Raw genomic sequence first — 26,559 nt, forward strand, 5'->3', positions numbered from 1 at the left:
CAGGGGCCCCAGGCGAGAGGGGCCAAGGGAGAAAGGTGGGCACAGGAGAAAGGGGGAAATGGGAGCGAGGAACAGAGAGTGGCGAGGAGACTTAGCTAGTGCTGGGGGAGTGATTCTGTTACTTGAGGAGTGAATCTGGGACTTGTGCAGTTACTCTGACTAGGGGAGTGATTCTGTGCTCTGGAACTGACTGTGCTCAGAGAGTAACACTGCGACTTGGGGAGTTACTGTGACTCTGAGATGGAGTTCAGAGTGACCAGCTCTAAGGAAATAAATTCAGGGACACTTCAAGAGGGACAGTGCCCGCGAGGGTGAGCAGATTGCTGGGGGGCAAAATGGGGGCTGGGCAGTGCTGGTCAGAACGGGGTGTGTGGGTGCTGGTGAGAGCAGAGGTTGCTCTCTGACAAGAGCCGCCCAAAAACTAGTGTCCGAGGAAAGGTCATCTCGAGCTGAAATGTTAACTCTGTTTCTCTGCACAGATGCACCTGACCTGCTGAGTATTTCCAGCATTTTTTGTTTTGATTCTAGTTTTTAAAGCACAGAAACAGACCATTCAGCCCATCTACTTTCTACCAGTGCTTATGCTCCACATGAGCTTTCTCCCTCCCTATTTTATCTCACCCTATCAGCAGATCCTTCTATTCCTTTCTCCCTCGTGTATTTACCTGGCTTCCCATCAAATTCATCAAAACTATTTGCCTCAGCCTTTTCAGAGAATTTCTCAGATTCAAACTCCCGAATGCTGGGCTCCAACCGCCACTGCGCGCGTCAACACAACAACTCCCATCAAGCACCGCAGGCTGGGGCTCTCTCAGATTCACAGAATTTTAACGGCACAGAAGGAGGCTATTCGGCCCATCATATCTGCACCGGCTCGCCAAATGAGCATTATGACCCAGTGCCATTGCCCTGCCTTTTCCCCATACCCCTGCACATTGTTTCTATTCAAATATACTTCAGTACTCTATAAAAGGTTGTACTTCTGCTTCTCACCAGATCTGTCTCTTAGTCATGTGACATTACATCATGCTTACATCAGTACTTGGTACTCCTGATGTTAATTCTTTATTCTACATCTCCCCCAAGTCTTTATCGAAACTATATACATACTTCTATATCTCCCCTCAAAGTCTCAGACTTCACAGCATCAGTCTCCATGGCGAATTGACCAATCTCCCTGATCTGGTCCTGATTTTGTTTTGAAGTTGAGGATGAACTGCACTCTCTCATCATTCGAGAGGACCGTCTTCCACCTGGATGGTTGAAGAGTTTCTTGTTCCTTGTCTCCATCTGGATCTAAATAGTATGTCCAAGATTCCATTGGTTTCATTCCCAATTGTATCAAGGCTCTTTGGTTCCTTCTGATATTTCCCTGGACCATCTTAATTCTACAAGGTCTTGACTGTGGAGCTCTTTCTATTACAATGCCTACTTTCTATTGATCTTGTATCGGGTTGCAGCAGTTTCAAATCTTGTGCTCTGTGCTTGAAGTTGAAATTACGAGCTTGACCGTTTCTTTGTTGATCCTCACACTTCCTAACTTTCTCCTGCTTATCTGAGGTAATGTTTGGTTGTAGTATTGGTGCAGAGCTGGTAGTTGTGTTTGCAGCCATCTTCCCATCAATAGTTCTGATGCTGAGCACCCATTTTTTAGCGGTGAGGTTCTAGAGTTAAGATTAATATTAATTATTAATAATATTAATATTAATTGTTAATATTATATTAATATCTTAATATCTTTGTTATTTTTCATCAATCCCTTGATTGTTCACAGAATCACACAGTGTAGAAGAGGCCCTGTGGCCCATCGAGTCTGCACCAACAAATGAGAAACACCTGACCTACCTACCTAATCCCATTTACCAGCACTTAGCCCATAGCCTTGAATTTTATGACGTGCCAAGTACTCATCCAGATACTTTTTAAAGGATGTGAGGCAACCCGCCTCCACCACCCTCCCAGGCAGCGCATTCCAGACCATCACCATCCTCTGGGTAAAAAGGTTTTTCCTCACATCCCCCTTAAACCTCCTGCCCCTCACCTTGAACTTGTGTCCCCTCGTGACTGACCCTTCAACTAAGGGGAACAGCTGCTCCCTATCCACCCTGTCCATGCCCCTCATAATCTTGTACACCTCGATCAGGTTGGCCCTCAGTCTTCTCTGCTCCAATGAAAACAACCCAAGTCTATCCAACCTTTCTTCATAACTTAAATGTTTCATCCCAGGCAACATCCTGGTGAATCTCCTCTGCACCTCCCCCAGTGCAATCACATCCTTCCTATAATGTGGCAATCAGAACTGCACACAGTACTCCAGCTATGGCCTCACCAAGGTTCTCTACAACTCCAACATGACCTCCCTTTTGTAATCTATGCTTCAATTGATAAAGGCAAGTGTCCCATATGCCTTTTTCACCACCCCACTAACATGCCCCTCCGCCTTCAGAGATCTAAGGACACACACGCCAAGGTCCTTTTGTTCCTCAGAATTTCCTAGTGTCATGCCATTCATTGAATACTTCCTTGTCAAATTACTCCTTCCAAAGTGTATCACCTCACACTTTTCAGGGTTAAATTCCATCTGCCACTTATCTGCCTATTTGACCATCCCATCTATATCTTCTTGTAGCCCAAGACACTCAACCTCACTGTTAACCACTCAGCCAGTCTTGGTGTCATCTACAAACTTACAAATCCTATCCCCCACATAGTCATCTATGTCATTTATATAAATGATGAATAATAGGGGACCCAGCACAGATCCCTGTGGTACGGCCACTGGACACTGGCTTCAAGTCACTAAAGCAGCCTTCTGTCATCACCCTCTGTCTCCTACAATTAAGCCAATTTTGAATTCACCTCATCAAATTACCCTGTATCCCATGTGCATTTGCCTTCTTTATAAGTCTCCCATGTGGGACCTTGTCAAAGGCTTTGCTGAAATCCATATAAACTACATCAACTGCACTACCATCATCTACACACCTGGTCACCTCCTGAAAGAATTCAATCAAATTTGTTAGGCATGACCTCCCTCTGACAAAGCCCTGCTGACTATCCATGATCAAACCTTGCCTCTCCAAGTGGAGATAGATTCTCTCCTTCAGAATTTTCTCCAATAGTTTCTCTACCACTGACGTGAGACTCACTGGCCTGTAGTTCCCTGGCTTATCTCTACAACCCTTCTTAAATAGCGGAACTACATCAGCTGTTCTCCAGTCCTCAGGCACTGCTCCCGTGGCCAGAGAGGAATTAAAAGTTTGGGTCAGAACCCCTGCGATTTCCTCCCTTGCCTCCCTCAGCAGTCTGGGACACAAATCATCTGGACCTAGAGATTTGTCCACTTTTAACCTTGCCAACACCTCCAATACCTTGTCACTTCCTATATCAATTTGCTCAAGATCCTCGCAGTCTTTCTCCCCGAGTTCAATACCTTCATCCTTGTTCTCTTGGGTGAAGATGGATGTGAAGTATTCGTTCAAAACTCGACCAATGTCCTCTGGCTCCACCCATAGATTGCCCCCTTGGTCCCTTATGGGCCCTACACTTTCCCTGGTTATCCTCTTCCCATTGATATACTTATAGAATATCTCGGGATTTTCCCTATTTTTACCAGCCAGAGCTTTCTCATATCCCCTCTTTGCTCTCCTAATTGCTTTCTTAATCTCCACCCTGCACTTTCTGTACTCCACTAATGCCTCTGCTGATTTGCTTCCCTTGTACCTGCTAAAAGCCTCTCTTTTCCTTCTCAGCGTAACCTGAATACCTCTGGTCATCCATGGTTCTCTGGGCTTGTTACTTCTTCCTATCACCCTAGAGGGAAAATGTTGATCCTGTACCCTCCCCAATTCCTTTTTGAACGCCCCCCACTGCTCCTCTGTAGATTTCCCCACAAGTAGCTGTTCCCAGTCTACCTTGGCCAAAATACTGCCTTATTTTACTAAAATCCACTCCCACCCCCCCAATCCACAACATTTTTTTGCAACTTGTCTATTTCTTTGTCCATAACAAACTTAAACTGTATCATGTTGTGGTCGCTATCACTAAAATGCTCGCCCACCACCACCTCAGCCACCTGTCTGGCTTCTTGAGTCAAATGTTTTGTTAATTTGGTTGATTCAAAGTTAGATGTGAGCTGAATATTGTGTTGTTGTTTGTCTGCTGTTTTATCAATCTTCTGTCTAGATTTATAACTCACAATAAGTTCATTTCTTAGTTTAACTCAAACTACCTGATTTGTCAGCATGGTGTGTCCCTATTTACTGAAACACTCAGGAGCCTACAGTAAGAGTCCTGTACACAATGCTGTCAAATGTCACTGTGGGATGGTATACTTTCTCCATCAATGGGTTTATAATTTCTAATTCACAGGAAGAATAACATTTCCCAAAGAAAGACTTGCATTTATAAATCAACTTTCACAAACCTATTGTCTAAAAGCACTTAGACCTAAGTTCTCTGTTCCTATGGACAGATTATTGATAGAGAGCGGAGTCAAGTGTAATGGGGGGTAGACTTGAAAATGGTGTTGAGACCATAACCAGACCAGGCATGATCTTATCGAATAGTGGAGCAGGTTCAAAAGGCTGAATGGTCGTCTTCTGATCCTAAGTCCTATGTTCCCAGACAGTGATGACAATAATTAGAATTACATTATTACCTTCATAATATTGGATGGAGTTTCTGCTTTGTTTGTCCATTTATGGTAAAGTTTAAAATGGTGAACTTTCACTCTATCCCTCTCATCTTCATAATACTGGATGAGGAGCGTTGGTGGGGGGGGGGGGAGAGAGAGAGAGAGAGAGAGAGAGGGGAGGGGGTGCTGTTGGTATAGGAGAGAGGAAGAGAGCGATAAGAGGAGGGGGGAGTAGCAGAATGTCAGTGGAAAGATAGGAAGAGGAGACAGAGGAGGAAGAGGGAAGAGAAGCGATAGGAGCAGAGGAGAGGAGAATAAATAGCTCCGCAGAGTAAATGACTTCATTAAATTTAATACAACACTCAGAGAGCAGCAGCAGAGGTCACTGGAGTTTTATAGAATAGCTGCTTCCCCAAGATGCTGGGAGTGATTGATAACACTCACAACACATTGAAGGTCACCCGAGGAGACTCACAGAGTTACCTGAACAGAAAACAATTTCCCTCCTTCATGTAGTGTGTAATGTACGTCTGAGAATACTCCATGTGAACATCACTCACACTGGATCATCCCACCATGCTTTCATTGTCAGGAACTCGGACATCAGACCCATATTTGGGGAGGGGAGTGACCTGATGGTCAGCTGATTAGGAACAAGGTCCATCCCTTCCTTCCGGGGCTGATGCTACCATTTCATGCACCACACACTGAGGAGGTGGTGTTGTTTACTGACGCCCGTGTCTTTCTGAGGCAGCTCACAGAGAGAAGCTAGTGGGATGTTGAAGAATTGTTTCAGGTACTGGCTACATCTGGGGATGGATCACAGTATTCCCCAGAGAGAGAGAGAATGGTCACAATCATCCCAGTGTACTGCACACTGAACAATATCACTCTCAAACAAGGTCTATACTGGGACAGTCCAGGAGAGGAACTGAGAGAGGTGAATGGATTGGGACGTCCCAGGAGAGGTGAATGGATCGGGACATCCCGGGAGAGGTGAGTGGACCGGGACGTCCCGGGAGAGGTGAGTGGACCGGGACGTCCCGGGAGAGGTGAGTGGACCGGGACATCCCGGGAGAGGTGAGTGGACCGGGACGTCCCGGGAGAGGTGAGTGGACCGGGACGTCCCGGGAGAGGTGAGTGGACCGGGACGTCCCGGGAGAGGTGAGTGGACCGGGACGTCCCGGGAGAGGTGAGTGGACCGGGACGTCCCAGGAGAGGTGAGTGGACCAGGACATCCCAGGAGAGGAACCAGACGATGTGAATACTGTGAATCATAAATTGGAGCTGAGGGGAGCTGAACCACCAGAGGAAGCGATGCCTGGACAGGGCAGGGCTGTCATTTATCAACTCATGGGGCAACTACTCAGACATTGAGCCCCAACTCAGAACAAAAATCACAGATCATTTCCGGAGTTACAGATTCACTCCCCGAGCACTGGGTCAATTTCCTCTCCCTCTCTCCTGTCCATATGCTGATCCCACCACTGTACATCATCGCTGCCTTGGATGCTGTGGGTCTTCCTCTTCTGATCTGCTGTCAAACACATCCGAGGCTACACATCCCACACTGATGTTAGTCAGTTTGAAAGTCTCTACGGATGAAGAATGCTATTCCCACACTAGAAATCTCTGTCAAACGTTTACCAGGGGAACTGAGACAGCAGCTGCAATAAGTGAGGTTTTATTCAGGTGGGACAATGACAAGTTTAAATCCCCAACTGATCTGCTGCTCAAAGTCGCCTCCGTTTCACCGGTCAGTTTCCCAAGCTTCAGGAAACTGGCACACTGACCTCTACCTCACAGAGGCTGAGCGCCAACTTGCAGACACTTCCTCCTACCTCCCCCTGGACCATGACTCCACCACTGAACATCATGCCATTGTTTCCAGGACTGTCACTGATCTCATCTCCTCTGGAGATCTTCCCTCCACAGCTTCCAACCTCATAGTCTCCTAACCTCAGACAGCCCGTTTCTACCTCCTCCCCAAAATCCACAAACAGGAATGTCCCAGTAGACCGATCATGTCAGCCTGTTCCTGCCCCACGGAACTAATTTCTTCCTATCTTGACTCCGTTCTCTCTCCCCTTAACCAGTCTCTTCCCACCTACATCCGCGATTACTCTGATGCCCTACATCATTTCAACAATTTCCAGTTCCCTAGCCCCCACCGCCTCCTCTTCACCATGGACGTCCAATCCCTCTACACCTCCATTCCCCCACTGGGATGGTCTAAGAGCTCTTCACTTCTTCTTTGAACAGAGGCCTAAACAATCCCCATCCACCACCACTCTCCTCCTCCATCGTTCTCTCACTGAACAATTTCTCCTTAAACTCGTTTCACTTCCTCCAAATTAAAGGAGTGGCTATGGGACCCACATGGGGCCCCAGTTATGCCTGTCTTTTTATGGGGTATGTGGAACATTCCTTGTTCCAGTCCTACTCAGGCCCCCTCCCACAACTCTTTCTCCGGTACATCGATGACTGTTTTGGTGCTGCTTCATGCTCTCGTCTGGACATGGAAAAATTCATTAATTTTGCTTCCAATTTCCACCATCCATCACTTTCACATGGCACTTCCCTTCCCTTCCTTGATCTCTCTGTTTCAATTTCTGGTGATAGACTGTCCACCAATATTCATTACAAGCCCACCGACTCCCACAGCTACCTCGACTACAGCTCCTCACATCCTGCTTCCTGTAAGGACTCCATCCCATTCTCTCAGTTCCTTTGCCTCCGTCGCATCTGTTCCGATGATGCCACTTTCCAAAATAGTTCTTCTGACATGTCTTCCTGCTTCCTTAACCGAGGTTTCCCACCCATGGTGGTTGACAGGGCCCTCAACCGTGTCCGACCCATCTCCTGCACCTCTGCTCTCGCACCTTCCTCTCCCTCCCAGAACCATGATAGGGTCCCCCTTGTCCTCACTTATCACCCCACCAGCCTCTGCATTCAAAGGATCATCCTCCATCATTTCCGCCAACTCCAGCATGATGCCACCATCAAACACATCTTACCTACACCTCTCTTGTTGGCATTCTGTAGGGACTGTTCCCTCCGGGACACCCTGGTCCACTCCTCCATCACCCCCGACACCTCAACTCCCTCCCACGGCACCTTCCCATGCAATTGCAGAAGGTGCAACACCTACCCCTTTACTTCCCCCTTCCTCACTGTCCAAGGGCCCAAACATTTTCAAGTGAAGCAGCCCCTCACTTGCACTTCCCTCAATTTGGTCTACTGCATTAGCTGCTCCCAATGCCGTCTCCTCTACATTGGAGAGACCAAACGTAGACTGGGTGACCGCTTTGCGGAACACCTTCGGTCTGTCTGTAAGCATGACCCAGACCTTCCTGTCGCTTGCCATTTCAACACACCACCCTGCTCTCATACCCACATGTCTGTCCTTGGCTTGCTGCAATGTTCCAGTGAAGCTCAACGCAAACTGGAGTAACTGCACCTCATTTTCCGATTAGGCACTTTACAGCCTTCTGGACTGAACATTGAGTTCAACAACTTCAGATCATGAACTCTCTCCTCCATTCTCACCCCTTTTTTCAAATATTTATTTTTTAATTTTAATATATATATATATTTTCCTACCTATATCGATTATTATTTTTAAAATGTATTTCCATTCATTGTTTTATCCCTGCCTTTTAGCCTATTTTGATCTTTTTCCCCACACCGTCACCTCCCCCCACCCCATCCCCACTAAGGGCTTCTGTCACTGGCTCATCCTGCTTTCTACTCTTATTGTCACCATTAGCACCTCCTTTAGCTAATATCACCACCGTTAACTTCGACCTTTTGTTTATGACATCTTTCGCAATCTCTCCTTTGCCTCCACCTATCACTGGCCTTTCTATCCAGCTTCACCTTTCCCATCCCCTTAAACAGGATATATTTCACCACATTTCTACTTCTCTTTTGTTCTGAAGAAGTCATATGGACTCGAAACGTTAACTCTGTCTTTCTCTCCACAGATGCTGTCAGACCTGCTGAGTTTTTCCAGTAATTTTTGCTTTTATTCCGGAAACTCATGTTGCTCCAGAAATGTTTGGATTGGCTGTGAGAGACGTCAATCAGAGAGCCCCACCCACTCTGCCCATTCTCTCCTCTTCCTGTTCCACAGCTGGTTCACTTCCTGTAGGGACTCAAAACCAACTCAGGAGATGGTGAGTGAACGAACACAATTTATAATAATTACATCACATAATATCCACACTAATCTTCAGGCAGCCTGACTATCCTGTGGGGAATCAGGTGTGGAAATGCCCCTTATGCTGTGTGAGAACATCCAGCTGAGAGAGCTGTTTACTCGGTGCTTTGTGCTCAACTGTTTGCCTGGAGCTGTGTGTTGGATATTGAGTGTTTTTATTGGAAGCGTTTCCCTTCTGATTTACAGGCTGACTTTTGTTGATGGCTCATTACTGAATATGAGAAGGTGAGGTGTAATTATCTGGGAGGTGCAGAGTGTCTGAGGATTCTTACTGATTTCCTATTGTTGAGTTCTGTGTTGTGTGTGTGTGTGTGAGTGAGATGGTTATTATCCTGATACAGTCCCTCTGAGGGGATATTGCCCAGTAGGAGCAGCAGTACTGAGAAAGAGCTGCCTCTTTGGAAGCTACTTTCAAGATTTTATCTGTAGGCCTCAGCCTTTCCTAAAAGCCTGGGCTTGGATTTGATAGTTTTGCCCAGTGCTGTGACTGATAGCTGAATTTGGGATGTGCAGTCTGAGCGAGTGCAGTGTATCGAATTTCCCAGGATAGACCAGAACCCTTCAGTCAGCTACACTGAAGCAATATTTTCCTCAGCTTCTAGCACTTCCTGCCCAGTGTGTTTTCTTCAAATAATTCTGGAAACGAGGAGAAATTTGAAAATCTCCATTGAAATAACACAGCAGACTGGTGCTCACTGTGGGACAATCTCTGAGAACTCAGCCCCTTCAGCAAAGGAGGAGAGGGAGTTGGAGGAAATCATGTTTCCTTTTCCTGTTTTTCAGAAGGAATGCACCGTACTACTCCACAGAATACAGAGAGGATAGACACTGCTGACCATCACCCAAGGAACAACTGCACAACTGTGGGAAGATGTCCAGTCCCTTCACAGAATTGCTCAACATAGAGAAGGTTCGGTAGTGGAACTATCATCTGGAAATCGGTCGGGTCAGGGGAGCTTTGACATATCATCAGATCTGAAACTGGTCAGTGGTGTGGAACCTTCCATCAGAACCAACCTTTCTGAAGGTTCAGCTGCGGGAGATTGTACAGGGTGAGGCTGGGAAGAAGTGTGAGTGGGCTCCAAGTGTGGTGAGAGCTTCAATCATTGATCGAGCCTCATGAACCACTGACTCATTCCTGGAGGTGAGAGACTGCGAGGTGTAAGAGCAGGGCTGCAAAAGCTCTTAAAATCTCTGAACACGCAAGGTGCATCTGTTACAGCCACTGTTAAGACAAAGGCATCTACATGGAAGAGAAACCATTCAAGTGCGAGGTTTGTTACAAAGCTTTTGTGACGTCTTCAAGCCTCCTGATACACCAGAGGATTCACACAGGGGAGAAACCCTTCAGGTGTGATGTCTGTGAGGCAGCTTTCACCCAATCCTCCAATCTCCAAACTCACCAGAGGATTCACACAGGGGTGAAGCCGTTCACGTGCGGGGTGTGTGACAAATCATTCTTGCAGTCATCAGCCCTCCGCAGACACCAACGCACTCACACAGGGGAGAAACCATTCAGGTGTGAATCATGTGGCAAATCATTCTCACGATCATCAACCCTACTCGACCACCAACGCATTCACACAGGGGAGAAGCCATTCACCTGCGAGGTGTGCAACAAATCATTCTCACGGTCATCCACCCTCCTTGAACACCAACACATTCACACAGGGGAAAAACCATTCAGATGTGAGGGGTGTGGCAAATCATTCACACGGTCATCGGACCTCCGTGTCCACCAGCGCATTCACACAGGGGAGAAACCATTCACATGTGAGGTGTGTAACAAATCATTCTCTGATTCATCGGCCCTGCGGGAACACCGACGCATTCACACAGGGGAGAAACCATTCACCTGCGAGGTGTGCGACAAATCATTCACGCAGTCGTCGACCCTCCGTGCACACCAACGCATTCACACAGGGAAGAAAACATTCACATGCAAGGTTTGTGACAAATCATTCTCACAGTCTCGAACCCTCCGTACACATCAACATATTCACACTGAAGTAACCGTTCAAGTGTGAGGTGTCTGACAAAAGCTTCACAAAGTTTTCAAGTTGCTGTTCCATCAGACAGTCCACACAGGAGAGAAACCAATCACGTGCGATGTGTATGACAAATTCACACATTCACCCAAACTCCTGCTCCATCAGAGGATCCACAGGGGAGAAACCCTTCAAATATAAGGTTTGCGATAAAGCTTTCTTCACATCTTCAACCCTCCTGGGACAGGTGAGGATTCACGCAGGGGAGGAAGTCCTGAGGTACGATGTTTGTGACAAGGTTTTCACGCACTCCTCTGATCTCTTAAAGCTCCAGCAGACTCTCCCTGGAGAGAAACCATTTTGGTGTGAACTGTGTGACAAGGCTTTCAATGATGGTCCATCAATGAAACAGGAGAAACCCTATCAGTGTGAGTTCTGTAATAAATCCTTTACACAGTCCTGCAATGTCAGTGAACCCACATGGAACCACCTGGCCAACGTCTTGCCAATCTGTCATCAGAGTGTGAATATCTACACAATCTCACTGCAAAGGATGTTCAGTGATATTGGGGCACCGAACAAGGAGCAGCTTTCACTCACATCAAACAACTAGTGATGACAATGCCAGTGCTGAGGTATGATGATGTCAATGATGAAGTCACCCTGCAGTGAGATGCCAGTGAAACAGGACTTGGAGCAACCCTCATGCAGCAAGAACAACCAGTTGTGTTGGTATCCAGAGCATTAACACAAACTGAACCATGCTATGCACAGATAGAGAAAGAGAGCCTGGCTAATGTCTTCCTTTGTGAGCATTTCAACCAGTACCTGTTTGGGAGAGAGAAAGTGACGGTAGATTCTGACCACAAACCACTTCAAAGCATCTTTTTCAAACCACTTCTATCTGCTCCAAAGTGTTTACAAATGATGTCACTTCATTTTTAGAGATATCATTTGGAAATGAAGACCTGAATGCTTTAAAGATTATATGTGCAATGCGTGTCTTCGAACATACAAAGTTGGAACAGATCAGAAAGAACAAACAGTGTTTTTGTTCAAGTGTGATCATTTTCTTCATGGACTACTTATGTGGAGTAACTTGCAAACAAAAAGGGGGAGACTGAGTACATTGTGGCTTCCCATATTAATGTGACCTCTGATGTCATCATATGTAAGTAAAGGTTTGAGGGCAGTAGGGAGTTGTCCAGAGGGAGTATTGCAGGAAAAAGTGGTAATAACTGGGATTCACGGGGATGCTAAACCTATTTCATTGTGGAAGGTAAATTTAACAATTAAGTTGAAAACAGGTGAGGTGACTGTTGGAGTAGTGGAAAAATTGCCCATTGCAAGGGTTCAACTTATTTTAACTAATGAAATTAGCTGGGTTACAAATGTTGGTGATGCCTACTGTGGTTGAGCAGCCTGTGGAAATGCATTCAACAGAAGAGTTGCAGGAAGACCATCTTGGATTGTTTTCAGATTGTGTGGTAATGAGATCACAAAATCACAGGTTACGACAGGAAGTGGATGAATTTAAAAGACGGGGAAAGATGTTGATATCCAATTAGCTGGAGCTGTTTCTGAAAAGATTGTGCAGGAAGAAAAGGTCGAAGAGAATGAAGCAGAAGTGTTTAGTTCAGTTAAATTGGTAGAGTTACAGCAGAAGGATCTACAAATAAAGCATATATAATCAGACAGCTTATTCGGAAGCAGGGGCAAAATGTATTCCAGAATGTTATTACCTTAAAGGGAATGTGTGAATGAGGAAGTGGAGACTGTCTCATGTTTCAGCCAATGAGAAATGAATGGTAGTGCATCAGATAGATATACCATCTGAGTACAGAAATGAAATATTGAGAGTAGCTCATGAAATTCCAGTAGTGGGACATTTAGGAATTAGGAAGACTCAGGCAAAAATATAAAATATTTCTATTGGCCTGGATTGCATAAAGATGTAGCCAAATTCTGTAGATCATGTCACACATGTCAGGTGATAGGAAAACCACAAGCAGTGATTAAACCAGCCCCTTTAATACCAATTCAAGCATTTGAGGAACCTTTTACCAGGGTCAGAAGTATTGGGTGAAGTATTAAAGCCCAGGTTCAGTGAACCTTACAGGATTGAGAAGAAACTGAGTGATTTAAATTATTTAGTAAATACTCCAGATAGAAGAAGCAGACGGTGTGTCATGATTGATTGTGTAGGGCTCCTTCCTAAGACTAAAAATCAGTACTTGCCGACAATTATAGATGTTCCTACAAGGTTTCTGGAAGTGATACCTTTACAAAATATTATAGCAAAGAGAATTGTGGAGGAGTTGACTAAATTTTTTACAGGATATGGGTTACTTAAAGAAATACAGTCAGATCAGCGTTCAAATTTCATGTCATGGCTGTTTGAGGAAGTAATGAGCAGCCTGGGGATAAAGCAGGTTAAGTCATCAGCTTATCATCCTGAATCACAAGGTGGTTTGGAAAGATGGCACCAAACTTTGAAAACCACGTTAGGGGATTATAGTGAAGACTATCTGTAGGATTGGGTTCGGGGAATTCCATTCTTGTTATTTGCCATTGGGGATGCTCCTAATGAATCAACAGCAGTTAGTTCTTTTGAATTAGTCTATGGTCATGAGGTAAGGGGACCACTGAAGTTGATTCAGGAGAATTTAGTGGATCAGAACTCAGAAACTACTCTCCTAGATTATGTGACAAACTTCAGAGACAGGTTGAACAGAGCAGGTGAGTCAGGTAAGGAATATTTAAAGGTATCACAGCAGGTAATGAAGGCGAAGGCAGATAAGAGGGCCAAAGCTCATAGCTTTGTTGCTGGGGAAAAGTTGTTAGTTTTATTACCAGTATTGGGTGAAATATTAAAGCCCAGGTTCAGTGAACCTTACAGGATTGAGAAGAAACTGAGTGAAGTAAATTATTTAGTAAATACTCCAGATAGAAGAAAGAAGCAGACAGTGTCATGTAAATATGCTTACAAGGTACTTTGACAGGGAAATTAAACAAAACAACGTATTAGTGGTGGTAGATAAGGAGAAAGAAGTAGATATGAAGGACTCTGAAATTGATTTTCCTCTAATCAAATTGGACAATGATTAAATGACAAGTACTTAAAAATTTAAATGTAATATTGAGTGTCAAAGTGAGTTGGAGAAACTATTGCAGTCACACACAGCTATTGTGGGAATAAGCTACGGAGGACAAATTTAGTTACACATGATGTAGATAGGGGTGATTCAATTCCAATAAGGCAACATCCTTATAGATTGAATCCAGTAAAGTTTTCCCAAGTACAGAAAGAAATTGAATTCATGCTTCAGAATGATATAATTGAGTCTCGTTGCAGTAACTGGAGTGCACCTATTGTAGCCGGATGGAACACAAAGACTGTATGTGGATTATTGAAAAATAAATGCAGTGACAAAAGTGGACTCATATCCTATTCCACAGTTGGAAGATTGCATTGAGAAAGTGGGACAATCACAGTTTATCACAAAGATTGACTTGCTGAAAGGGTATTGGCAAGTACGATTATCGGAGAGAACAAAGGAGGCTTTTGTGATGCCAGATGGACTATATCAGTTTAAAGTTATGTCATTTGGTATGAAGAATGCACCAGCAACATTTCAAAGACAGACAAACAAAGTAATTGCAGGACTGAGCAATTGTTTATATTGACGACTTGATAGTTTTCAGTCAAATGTGGGAGGAGCATTTACAACATCTGAAAGAACTGCTTGATTGACTGCAAGAAGCTAATTTGGTGGTGAACTTGGCTAAGAGTGAATTTGCAAAAGCACAAGTTACATATCTAAGCCGTATGGTTGGACATGGTCAGATGGCTCCAAGAGATGTGAAAGTAAAAGCCATTGTGAATTTCCCAGTGCCCGCAACAAAACGAGAAGTTTTGAGATTTCTGGGCATGAGTGGATTTTACCGGAAGTTTGTACCAAATTTTAGCAGTGTGGTTGCTTCAATGACCATTGACTGAACTACTAAAATAGAACAAGAAATTTCAATGGACACAGGAGTGTCAGAATGTATTGACAGTTTCAAAACTATATTGACTATGACACCAGTTTTGGTGGTATCTGATTATGCAAAGGAGTTTAAGTTGGCAGTTGACACAAGCGATGTAGGTATTGGTGCTCTATTGTTACAAGATGAAGAAACTGGAATTGAGAAGCTGATAGGATATTTTTCACGAAAGCTGAATGTACATCAGAGAAAATATTCAACCATCGAAAAGGAGACTCGAGGTCTGGTGTTAGCATTGCAGCATTTCAAGGTTTATGTTGCAAGCAAATTCGTCAGAAACAATTGTTTATACAGACTACAATCTTTTAAAATTTTGAGACTGAAGTGCAAGACTGTTCAAATGGAGTTTATTACTGCAACCGTTTAATTTATAGATTAGACATGTAGCTGGACGAGAAAATCTAATTGTGGTGCATTGTCAACAGTTTAAAGCTCAAAGGAAATTGGACATTTAAAACTTGGGCACTGGACTGAAAAGACCTCTGTTGATACAAAGGATTTGTACATATATTTATGTTAATGCATGCACCTGGTAATGTAATAGTTTGTGTATTTAGATAAGTATAGTAAGTAATGTAAGATGGGTTGAGAAAATGAAGCCGTCATTTAAAATTACGACGGTTCATTTTACCATAAGAATGGAGATATCACGAAGTTATAATATTTTTCATAATATTATTGTAGGCTTATGGGTGTGAGTGGATGTTTCTGTCTGTGTGACTGATTTAATTGAATTAGAGTCAGATGGACCGCAAGGTTGACATTATCAAGTGCTAAGTGCAAGGCAGACTTTTGAAATGTAGATGGACAAGTGAGGATGAGGGTTCCACAGATAAAGTGTGAATGAAATTTGCATTTTTAGATAAAGAGATGGTAGGATGTTTACAATGAACAAGATTAATAGGGCAAGGTTATTATGTGTATTTTTCCTAAAAGGAAAGAGACCATATTGACAACATGAAAGATTTTTATATTATGGGAAAAGTAAATTTCTGAAGATGTAAAATAACCGGATTGTACACATTAAAGAGAGAGAAACATATATAAAGAAGGATGGAAGGTTATGTGGGGGTGGCCGTGAAACACCTTGAAAAGAACACTGTGTAAAGCAGCCTTGGGGAAAAGCCACTAGACACTTTTGCAGAAGTCTTCTGTGTTCAGAAGTATAAATGTGAGGTAAAAGCCTTTGGAATTCCACTGTTGAGTGGGTGCTATGGTAACCTTGCTGGATTGCTTATTTAAATTTAAAATCTATTTTGGACTGTAGTTGGTGCATAGTTGGGAGTCAAGTTAATTAGGAATTTTGGGATTTGTTGTAGTATTAAGTAACTGTAATCTTATGTCTGTGTTTGAATTCTTTTCTTTTGTTAATAAATGTTTTAATTTAATTTTAAAATCACAAAAGGTGTTCGTGGACATACTACTTCTGAATTCAGTGCGCAAATTTTCTTGTACTAAACACAAATTGCAAAACTGTTGTGATAGTGTGGCCAAGTTTCCTTTGTGGATTTGGGCTGTCTAGCACATATCACCTGCCACATCAATTCACATGGAACATTGTTTAAAATTGAAATGGCTCCAAATATTTCCAGAGCAACGTGAGTTTCCTGAAGTTTGGGTAACTGACTGTTGAAACGGAGGCGACTTTGAGCAGCAGACCAGGTGGAGATTTAAACTTGTCATTGTCCCATCTGAATAAAACCTCACTTATTGCAGCTGCTGTCTCAGTTCCCCCGGCAAACGTTTGACAGAGATTTCTAGTGTGGGAATAGCATTCTTCATGCTCAGAGGCTTTCAAACTCACAAGATCAGAAGAGGAAGACCCAGTGTCCAAGGCAGCAATGACATGCAGTGGTATGATCAGCACATGCACAAGAGAAACACAGGACAAGAGAGAGAGGAACACAGGAGGGTGGAGACACAGGAGAGTGGAGACACAGGAGATGGGGTGTCATGCTGTGACTCCACAAGTGACTTGAGTGACTCAGTCATTGGGGAGTGTCTGTGACGCGGAGATTGATTCTGTGATTGGGGCTCGGAGGTTGACTCAGTGATGGGGAGAGTGACTTGGAGAGTGATCCGTCACTCCTCAGCAGAGCTCTCTGCCGGCCTCTTGCCGCTCAGCTGATGCTACATCCCTTGTCTCTGCCTCTCACTCCTCACTTGCCCCCTTTATAAATAATGGACAGTTCTCCAGACATAGCACATCTAGTGGTGGGACGGTGCACTGCAGACCAATGTCACTGAACAATCCCAACGATTTTCAGACTGTCAATGGTTATTGAATGGAGGTCTGGAGGCACAGTGGGTAGCGACCCTGCGTCTGAGCCAGAAGCTCTGGGTTCAAGTCCCACTCCAAGACTTCATGGCCAAGGAAGGTGTGTTCATAACATGGCCAAACAGGTTGAAAATGAACTTGTAAATCCTTTTTACATAGGCCAATTGCAGGCAGTAAGGATGGGAGAGATTCCTGGTCAGCCAGGAAAAAAATTGGAGCCTCTACCATCACTATCCATAGCTCCACACTACAACATGCATGTAAACGTGGATGTTGCCACAGCAACTCAGACCCATTAATGATTTGGATGTAGGGACCAAATGTAACATGTCCAAGTTTTCTGATGGCACAAAATTTGGTGGGAATGAGAGTTGTGAGGAGGATGCAAACAGGCCTCAAGGGGATTTAGACAGACTAAGTGAGTAGACAAGAACATAGCAGCTGCAATATAATGTGGAAAAAATGTGAAGTTATCTACTTTGGTAGGCAAAACAGAAACAGAGTATTTCTTAAATGGGAATAGATTGGGAAATGTTGATCTCCAAAGAGACCTGGATGTCCTTGTTCATAAGCCACTGGAAGCTAACAGGCAGGTGCAAAAAGCAATTAGGAAGGCAAATGGGATGTTGGCCTTTATTTCAAGGGGACTTGAGTACAGGAGTAAGGAAGTCTTGCTGCAGTTGTATAGAGCCTTAGTGAGACCACACCTGGAGTATTTTGTGCAATTTTGGTCTCCTTACCTAAGGAAGGATATATTGGTCATAGAGGAAGTTCAACGAAGGTTCATCAGACTAATCCCTATGAGGTGGGATTGTCCAAGAGGAAAGACTGAGGCATTGGAGTAGAAGATCGGTCATGATCAAGTTAAATGGCAGAGCAGCCTCGAGGGACCAAATGTCCCACTCCTGCTCCTATGTTCCCATCACTTATTGGGCTGGAGGTGCTAGTTCAACGGGTGATGTGGATCAGATTGATGCCTGTTCCGGCTGGAGTAGATTCGGGATCTGCCTCTTTGCCATTCCTGTATTGGAGCTCATGGCAATGTGGTTTGGACCTGCGTTTGGGCAGAGAACTCAAGAAGAAGATGGTTGTTATGGAGTGTGGCTCTATTTGAGTCAGTGGGATTTCAGATGTTTGGGTTTTTGCTTGATGTGGGGATCCTCTATCAGTACCGAGTCTGTAGGTTGTTCCTCACTCCTGGAGTCTAACCACTTTTCTCCATCAATTTCACTTCTCCTGACACCAGAGACTTTACCACCTTTCACAGCTTCAGGAACCCAGACACAAAGATAACACTGACACCTACAGCTCTAACTAGTTACCACTTTAAATCAAATCAAACTTTCAGACTGCTACTTTACAGGAGGAAAAGGATTCTATACACAGCCTTGGGACTTTAACCCTTTGGAAACTGAATCTAATACAACAGAAATATGAGCTATTGTCAGCCATGGCTTAGTTAGCACTCTCATCTTTGAGTCAGAAGGTTGTGGGTTCAAATCTCACTCCAGAGACTTGAGCACTGAGGCTGACACTCCAGTGCAGTACTGAGGGAGAGCTGCACTGTCAGAGGTACCATCTTTCAGGTGAGTTAAACTGTCTGTCCTCTCAGGTGAATGTAAAGGATCCCATGACACTACGTAGAAGAGCAGGGGTTATTCCTGATGTCCTGGCCAATATGTATCCTGCAATCAACATCACAAAAACAGATATCTGGTCATTATTACATTGCTTTTTCTGCGAGCTTGCTGTGCATAAATTGGCTAACATGTTTCTTACATTACAACAATGGCCACACTTCACAAGTACTTCATTGGCTGTAAAGTGCTTTTGGATGCCCTGAGTTCATGAAATTTGATATATAAATGCAAGTCATTCTTTTCTACGGAAAAGTTAGGGTTGATATTGAAATTCAAGCCCTTCTTTCTTAGGGAAATGTAATGCTTCCTGTGAACTGGAAATTATAAACACATTGATAGATCCCACAGTGACATTGACCAATATACAGCTCTTACTGTAGGCTCCTGAATGCTTCAGTGAATAGCAACACACCATGCTGACAAACCAAAACAAAACAAAAACAGAATTACCTGGAAAAACTCAGCAAGTCTGGCAGCATCGGCGGAGAAGAAATCAGTCAACGTTTCGAGCCTCCATGGCCCTTCGGCAGAACTGCTGACAAACCAGGTAGTTTGGGTTAGGCTAAAAGAATGAATTTATTATGAGTTATAAATCTATACAGAAGATTGATAAAACAGCAGACAAACAAAATATTCAGCTTGCATAAACTTTGAAGCAAGTAAAATGGAAGCATTTGAAAATGAATCGAGATCTTTCCCAGAACACAAAATGAATCTCGGAAGAGTGTAGGGTGAACATATCACACTGTTATTACATTGAGGTATGATGGGCTGAGGGAACTCAGGTCTGTAGAGACTCACCCCCACTCCCTCACCATACTCAGGAAAGTAGTCCTCCTAGACAGGAGAGTACAAACATTACCCACGGTATTAGTCAAACATCTGTCACCAAAAGAGGATCTGTCTATAATTCACTAACTAAAGCAGGGTCCGATTCTACCCCATACCCACTTTACTAACACACAAACTCAAAACTAATCCCCGACTCTCTGCCCTTCAACCCTTCATTCACCACAATGTTTCTGTTGTCATCAATCTGGTTTAACCGCTCCCTCATATCCACCTTTTACAACCTTTTACCCAAACAAACCATTTTACTTACTTTCTTCTTGGTTGATCTCCCTGCTGCTCAAATCCAAGCATGAAGATTTGAGCATATCTGGCACACAACTGGTTTAGCCATCCATCGCCAGATCTGACTGGACCACATCAAGCACTAGTGGTCCTGCTTTCCTCTGCCAAAACTGCTCATTACTCCAGGACCATCCTGAAGGGAAAAGATAACCCACAACTTCTCCTCCCCAAAACCAACTGTGTCCTTGTGGAAGTTATGTTCCAGCTGTACAGAGCTCTGTTTAGACCCTATCTGGAGAACTGTGTTCAGTTCTGGGCACCGCACCTCAGGAAGGAAATATTGGCCTTGGTGGGAGTGCAGCGTAGATTTACCAGAATGTTCCTGGAGCTTAAAGGGTTAACTTCTGAGGATAGGTTGCACAGATTGAGCTTGCAGTCACCTGAATGCAGAAAATGAATGGGTAATTTATTGAAGTGTTTAAGATGATTAAACAAGTTGATAGAGTAGTTAGAGAGAAACTATTCCTCTGGTGGGAGAGTCCAGAACAAGGGGACATAGTGTCAGGAAGATATAATAATTCTCATAATGTTATTGGAGTTTATTGTAAAATAGTGCTATCTATGTATGTTTGTGTGTGTGAGACTTAATTGGATTAAAAGCAGTTGGTCTGAAGGCTTTGATGTAAACATCAACATGGTAAACATGGGGGAAGTTTAGAATGTAAAGTGTAAAAGGGCATTTATAATTTTAAATAAACCAGACTAGATTACTTTCAAAGGAGGGGTGAAATGTGTCACCTAGCCAGGTGAAGTTTAGTAACAGTGTATTTATTTTTCCCAAAGATTACTGGTAAAACTTAGTGCTATGGGAGATTTTATTATCACAAAAACAAAGTCCAAAGACATAGTGAAACAATGGGAATTTGCATTCAAAGGGGAAAAAAATGTATAAAGGAGCGAAGGCTGTGTGTAAGGGTAGGCATTTTTAAGGTCTAACACGTGTGAAAATCCTTCAGCATCTATGCCTCAAGCTGCTGTTTTCAAAGAACTGAAGTTAAGAAAACTCACTTTGAATTTGACTCGTTTCTTGGTCTGGGTCTTTTAAAATCTGTGTGTCTTACTGTTGCCTTAATGAAAGTGTAACTGGGAATCAGATTAAGGAGGGGTTTTAGAAGTTATTGCAGTAATAATTTGTAGATCTATGCGTGTGCTGTGCTTAAAATCATTCTCTTATTGATAAATGTTTAATCTGGTTTTGTAAAAGCCTATAAGACTTGGTGGTCTTATAATATTGAATTCAAGGTACGCATCTTGAAATTTATATAAATTGCAAAACAAGTTGTGGCAGTTGTTTCAAGTTTCCCTTTGGGATTTGAACAACGCAGCATTTACCATCGGCTCTGCCATAACAATAGCATTAAAATTCGAGCTAGTCTGTTCAGGGGTGCTGTCAGCAAACACTTCTTCACAAAAAGAGGATTGGAAATCTGGAACTCTCTCCCCACAAAAATCTGTTGAGGCTGGGGGGTCAATTGAAAATGTCAAAACTGAGGTTGATAGGTTTATTGTTAGGCAAAGGGATTAAGGGTTACAGAGCCAAGGCAGATAGATAGAGTTAAGGTACAGATCAGCCATGATCTGATTTAATGGTGTAACAGGCTCAAGGGATTACTCCAGTTCCTACATTCCTTAAATTCCTCTTGATTGCCCTCTCCACTCTCGCCTCCAACAGAATTGATCAGTGTCATCCTCTTCAACCTCAAGCTGAGCTTCTGATCCCAAACCCTCTCCATCACAAAGATCGCCTCCTTCTCCCTCTGTAACATCGCCCATTTCAACACCCCCACCCCCACATTAGTCCATCTGCTGTTGAAATCCTCATCCTTGCTGACTGTGTGAGGCTCAGTGTTATGACACAGCAGTTGGTAAAGGCTGAGCTGTTTAAATCCCAGAGGGAAACTTGAATAACTGTCATAACCTATATTTTCAATTGGCATGTTTGTGATGCAGCTCTGAATTCAGGAATAAAAACACCAAGCCTCAAGAGGTTTTTTTATATAAAACTAAATTAAACATATATTAATTTAACAAAAAAATTAAACACATACACGTCTCCGAATTACTACCATAATAATTTCTAAACAAACCCCCAAATTAATCACTCCCAGGTAAGTCTTCACCAAGGCAACAATAACTCACAGACTTTAAACAGACACCAGCCAAAGCACATTTGACCTTATGAATTCAAAATTAGGTTCCTTTAAATTTAGGCTTACAGGCTGGTTAGATCTTATATGCCTCTGACCTGCACACACAAAACTCCTTTCTGTTCATATCTAGCTTCCCCTTTGATTGTAAATTTTTGATTGTATTACTAGGTTTTGAAATTTTACTTCTAATAATAATCCTTTCATTCCACCAATTTTATTAGTAAAATAAACACGTTGCTTGGCATCTCCCAGCTAGGTGCAAGATTTTACCCATTCTTTTGAATGGTTTATTCAACAAATGCAAATTGCACTTTAACTCCTTACGTTTATCTAATTAACACCTCAAACTACTGTACATCAAAGCACCCAGACTAGCTGGCTTTAATCCAATTAAGACACATATAGACACAGACCCTATCACAATTCCAATTTAAAAATAATTTCCTATAACATTATAGACATTAATATCTCTTCATGACACTCAGTCACACACCTTACTTGGCTTCCCCGCTGTGTGAATGCGATGATAATCTAACATGCCCCATCAGGTCTCAAACCAGTGACCTCAACTTAAATAAGAGCAATTACGGAGGTATGAAGAAAGAGTTGTCTAAAGTGGGCTGGGGAAAATAGACTAAGGGGAAGGTCAGTAGATGAGCAGTGCCAGACATTCAAGCAGATATTTCATAACGCTCAGCAAAAATTTATCCCAGTCAAAAAGGACTCGATGGGAAAGATGAACCACCCGTGGTTAACCAAGGCAGTCAAGGAGAGTATCCAATCAAAACTATGGCATACAACGCATACAAATTGGCAAGAAATATAAAAACAAACAGCAAGAGCTTCTACATATAAAAAGGGGAGTGGCTAAAGTAAGCGTGGGACCCTTGCAGGATGCGACTGGGGAATAGGTAATGGAGAACAGGGAAATGGCAGATAACTTAAATCAATGTTTTGCATCGGTCTTCACGGTGGAGGACACTACAAACATCCCAAAGATATCAGATAAGCAAGGAGCTAATGGGAGGAAAGATCTTGTAACAGTCTCAATCACGAGGGACAACGTATTTGACAAACTAATGGGACTAAAGGCAGACAAGTCCCCAGGACCTGATGGCCTGCTTCCAAGGGTTTTAAAGGAAGTGGCTGCAGAGATAGTGGAAGCATTGGTCGAAATATTCCAGAACTCACTGGATTCTGGGAGGGTCCCAGTGGATTGGAAAACTGCTAATGTGATGCCTCTGTTCAAGAAGGGAGGGAGACAAAAAGCAGGAAGCTAAACGCCAGTCAGCCTAACATCTGTCGTTGGGAAAATGCTAGAGTCCATTATTAAAGAAGAAATAGCAGGACATTTAGAAAAGAGTAACGCAATCAAACAGAGTCAACATGGTTTTATGAAAGGGAAATCATGGTTGACAAATTTGCTAGAGTTCTTTGAGGATATAACAAGCAGAATTGATAAAGGGGAACCGGTAGATGTGTATTTGGATTTCCAGAATGCATTCAATAAGGTGCCACATAAAAGGTTATTGCACAAGATAAGAGCTCACAGTATTAGGGGTAATGTATTAGCATGGATTGAGGATTGGTTAACACACAGAAGACAGAGAGTCGGGATTAATGGGTCTTTTTCAGGTTGGAAAGACGTAACTAGTGGAGTGCCACAAGGATCAGTCCTAGGGCTTCATTACTTATGATCCATATTAGTGATTTGGAGGAGGGGGCAAAGTAATGTATCCAAATTTGCTGATGATACAAAAACAGGTGGGAGGGCATGTTGTGACGAGGGCATGAGGTATCTGCAAGGGGATATAGATAGGTTGAGTGAGTGGGAAAAAAAACTTGGCAGATGGAGTTTAATGTAGGAAAGTGTGAGGTCATGCACTTTAGTAGGAAGAATCAAAAGGCAGACTATTGTTTAAATGGAGAGAGACTCCGAAAAAGTGCAGCAAATAAGGATCTGGGTGCATGAAACACAAAAAGTTAGCATGCAGGTGCAGCAAGTAATTAAGGAGGTAAATAAAATTTTGGCCTGTATTGCTAGGGGTTGGAGTTTAAAAATAGGGAAGTCTTGTTACAACTGTACAGTGTGTTGGTGAGGCCACACCTGGAGTACTGTGTACAGTTTTGGTCCCCATATTTAAGAAAGGATATACTGGCATTGGAGGCAGTTCAAAAGAGATTCATTAGGCTGATTTCTGGGATGAAGGGGTTGACTTATCAAGAACGGCAAAACAGGTTAGTCATTTATTCATTGGAATTTAGAAGAATGAAGGGTGATCTTATTGAAAAGTACGTGATTTTGATGGGGCTTGACAGGGTAGATGTTGAGAAGACGTTTCCGCTAGTGGGGAAATCTTGAACTAGGGGACATAGTTACGTAATAAGGGGACAATCATTTAAAACTGAGATGCAAAGGAATTTCTTCTCTCAGAGGCTAGTGAATGTCTGGAATTCTCTACCTCAGAGAGCTGTGGAGGCAAGATCAGTGAAAGTATTTAAAGAGGAGGTAGATAGATTTTTGAAATATTGGGGAATTGAGGGCTATGAAGAGCTGGCATGAAAGAGGAGTTGAGGCCTGGGGCAGATCAGCTATGATTTTATTGAATGGCGGGCCCGGCTTGAGGGGCCGAATGGCCTACTCCTGCTCCTATTTCTTATATTCTTAGAGTTGTTCAAAGTCCTTATTACACACCTCACATGTGAATGTTTTCTTCTCCCCTGTGTGAAGGTGCCAGTGACTCATCAAGCCTGGTAATTGTGCAAAGCCCTTTTACATACTTCGCATGTGAATGGTTTCTCCCCATTGTAAATAATTTGGTGTACACGAAAATGAGATGAGCGTGAGAATGACACAGAGGGTCACTGACTGCGAGAATGATTTGTTGCACACATCACAGGTAAATGGTTTCTCCCCTGTGTGAATACGTTGGTGTATGAGGAAGTGAGATGAGCACAAGAATGATTTGTTGCACACCTCACACTTGAAAGGTTTCTCTTCCTTGAAGCTAGCCTTGTGATTACAGTTGCATAACAAATGCACCTTGAATATTTGGAAATCTTATGAGGCTGTGGAGCCCTCCTCACACACCTCATACTTGAACAGCCTCACACCTGTAGGAATGAGTCAGTAGTTCATGGGGCTTGATGAATGATTGAAGCTCTTGCCACACTTGCAGCCCACTCACACTTCTTCCCAGTCTCAACCTGACCGATTGCCCATGGCCAAACCTTCGGAAAGGTTGGTTCTGATGGAAGGTTCCACACCACTGACCAGTTTCAGATCTGATGATTTGTCAAAGCTCCCATGACACAACCGATTTCCAGTTGATGGTTTCACTGCCCAACCTTGTCTGTGTTGACCAATGCTGTGAAGGGACTGGATGTCTTCCCACAGTTGTGCAGTTGTTCTTTCGGTGATGGTCAGAACCTATACGCTGTGTCTATCCTCTCTGTATTCTCTGGTGTAGTACAGTGCAATCCTTCTGTAAAACAGGAAAAGGAAACATGATTTCCTCCAACTCCCTCTCCTCCTTTGCTGAAGGGGCTGACACCTCAGTCAGAGACTGTTCCACAGTAAGTGCTAGTCTGTTATTCACCTCTCCCGGGATGTCCCGGTCCATTCACCTCTCCCGGGATGTCCCGGTCAATTCACCTTTCCCGGGATGTCCCGGTCGATTCACCTCTCCCGGTTCCTCTACTGGACTGTCCCTGTCTAGACCTTGTTTGAGTGATATTGTTCAGTGTGCAGTACACTTGGACGATTGTGACCATTCTCTCTCTCTGGGAAATACTGTGATCCACCCCCAGGTGTAGCCAGTACCTGAAGCAGCTCTTCAACATCCCTCTAGCTTATCTCAGAGAGACACAGGTGCCAATAAACAACACCTCCTCCTCCTGTATCGCTTGGCTTCAGGAATTTGCATTCATAAAATAAAACAAAAACAGGAACCGAGACACAAAGACAACACTGACACCCGCAGCTCTAACTAGTTACCATTTTAAATCAAATCAAACTTTCAGGCTGCCAGTTTACTGGTGGAGAGAATTCTGTACACAGTCTTGGGATTTAACCCCTTCCTTCCTTTGAGTAGAAGGTCTGCTTCGGACTTTCTCCTGTTCCACTCTCTTGGTTTCTTGGGGTTTTTCTTTAGCTAGGGACTTGCTATCTGTCCCTTCTAGGCTGCTATTGCTTGACAGCTGTCTTCAAACCAATTGAACTCAACACTGCTGTTTCTTTGGTTTTTGTGTGTGTGGGAGGCACCTGGACTCCTGTAGCTAGGCAACAGCAGTTTTTTTCTACTTGTGTTTGCTTAACTTCCCAAATCATAAAACTCTCATTAGAAATGCAAGCACCTTTTAACGTGAAATTAAAACTCAATTTGACCTTTCTTAACACACAGATACAGAAATACAAATCAAACTTAAACATTAAAGCTAAAACTCATTCCTAACACCCACAAA

At 43.4% G+C, this 26,559-nt stretch overlaps 2 protein-coding genes and 1 pseudogene across 3 annotated transcripts in view; 2 read left to right on the plus strand and 1 right to left on the minus strand.

The window, feature by feature from the left end:
* LOC144695266 (uncharacterized) overlaps nucleotides 1-12,813 on the plus strand; it is a 290,534-nt gene extending 277,721 nt beyond the window's left edge. The window contains exon 3 of the mRNA XM_078566178.1: nucleotides 9,778-12,813. Coding sequence (XP_078422304.1) covers nucleotides 10,106-10,885 — 780 coding nt within the window. The 5' untranslated portion in view covers nucleotides 9,778-10,105 and the 3' untranslated portion in view covers nucleotides 10,886-12,813. The remainder of the gene's footprint in view (nucleotides 1-9,777) is intronic.
* LOC144695207 (uncharacterized) overlaps nucleotides 1-26,559 on the plus strand; it is a 469,933-nt gene that overhangs the window by 316,749 nt on the left and 126,625 nt on the right. The gene's annotated exons all lie outside the window — the stretch shown is intronic.
* LOC144695164 (uncharacterized) overlaps nucleotides 1-26,559 on the minus strand; it is a 65,807-nt pseudogene that overhangs the window by 6,377 nt on the left and 32,871 nt on the right. The window contains exon 3 of the transcript XR_013579894.1: nucleotides 24,761-25,155. The product of XR_013579894.1 is annotated as an uncharacterized LOC144695164 (transcript). The remainder of the gene's footprint in view (nucleotides 1-24,760; nucleotides 25,156-26,559) is intronic.

The sequence above is a fragment of the Cetorhinus maximus genome, chromosome 21 (genome assembly GCF_964194155.1).
Source record: "Cetorhinus maximus chromosome 21, sCetMax3.hap1.1, whole genome shotgun sequence".
Lineage (NCBI taxonomy): Eukaryota > Metazoa > Chordata > Chondrichthyes > Lamniformes > Cetorhinidae > Cetorhinus > Cetorhinus maximus.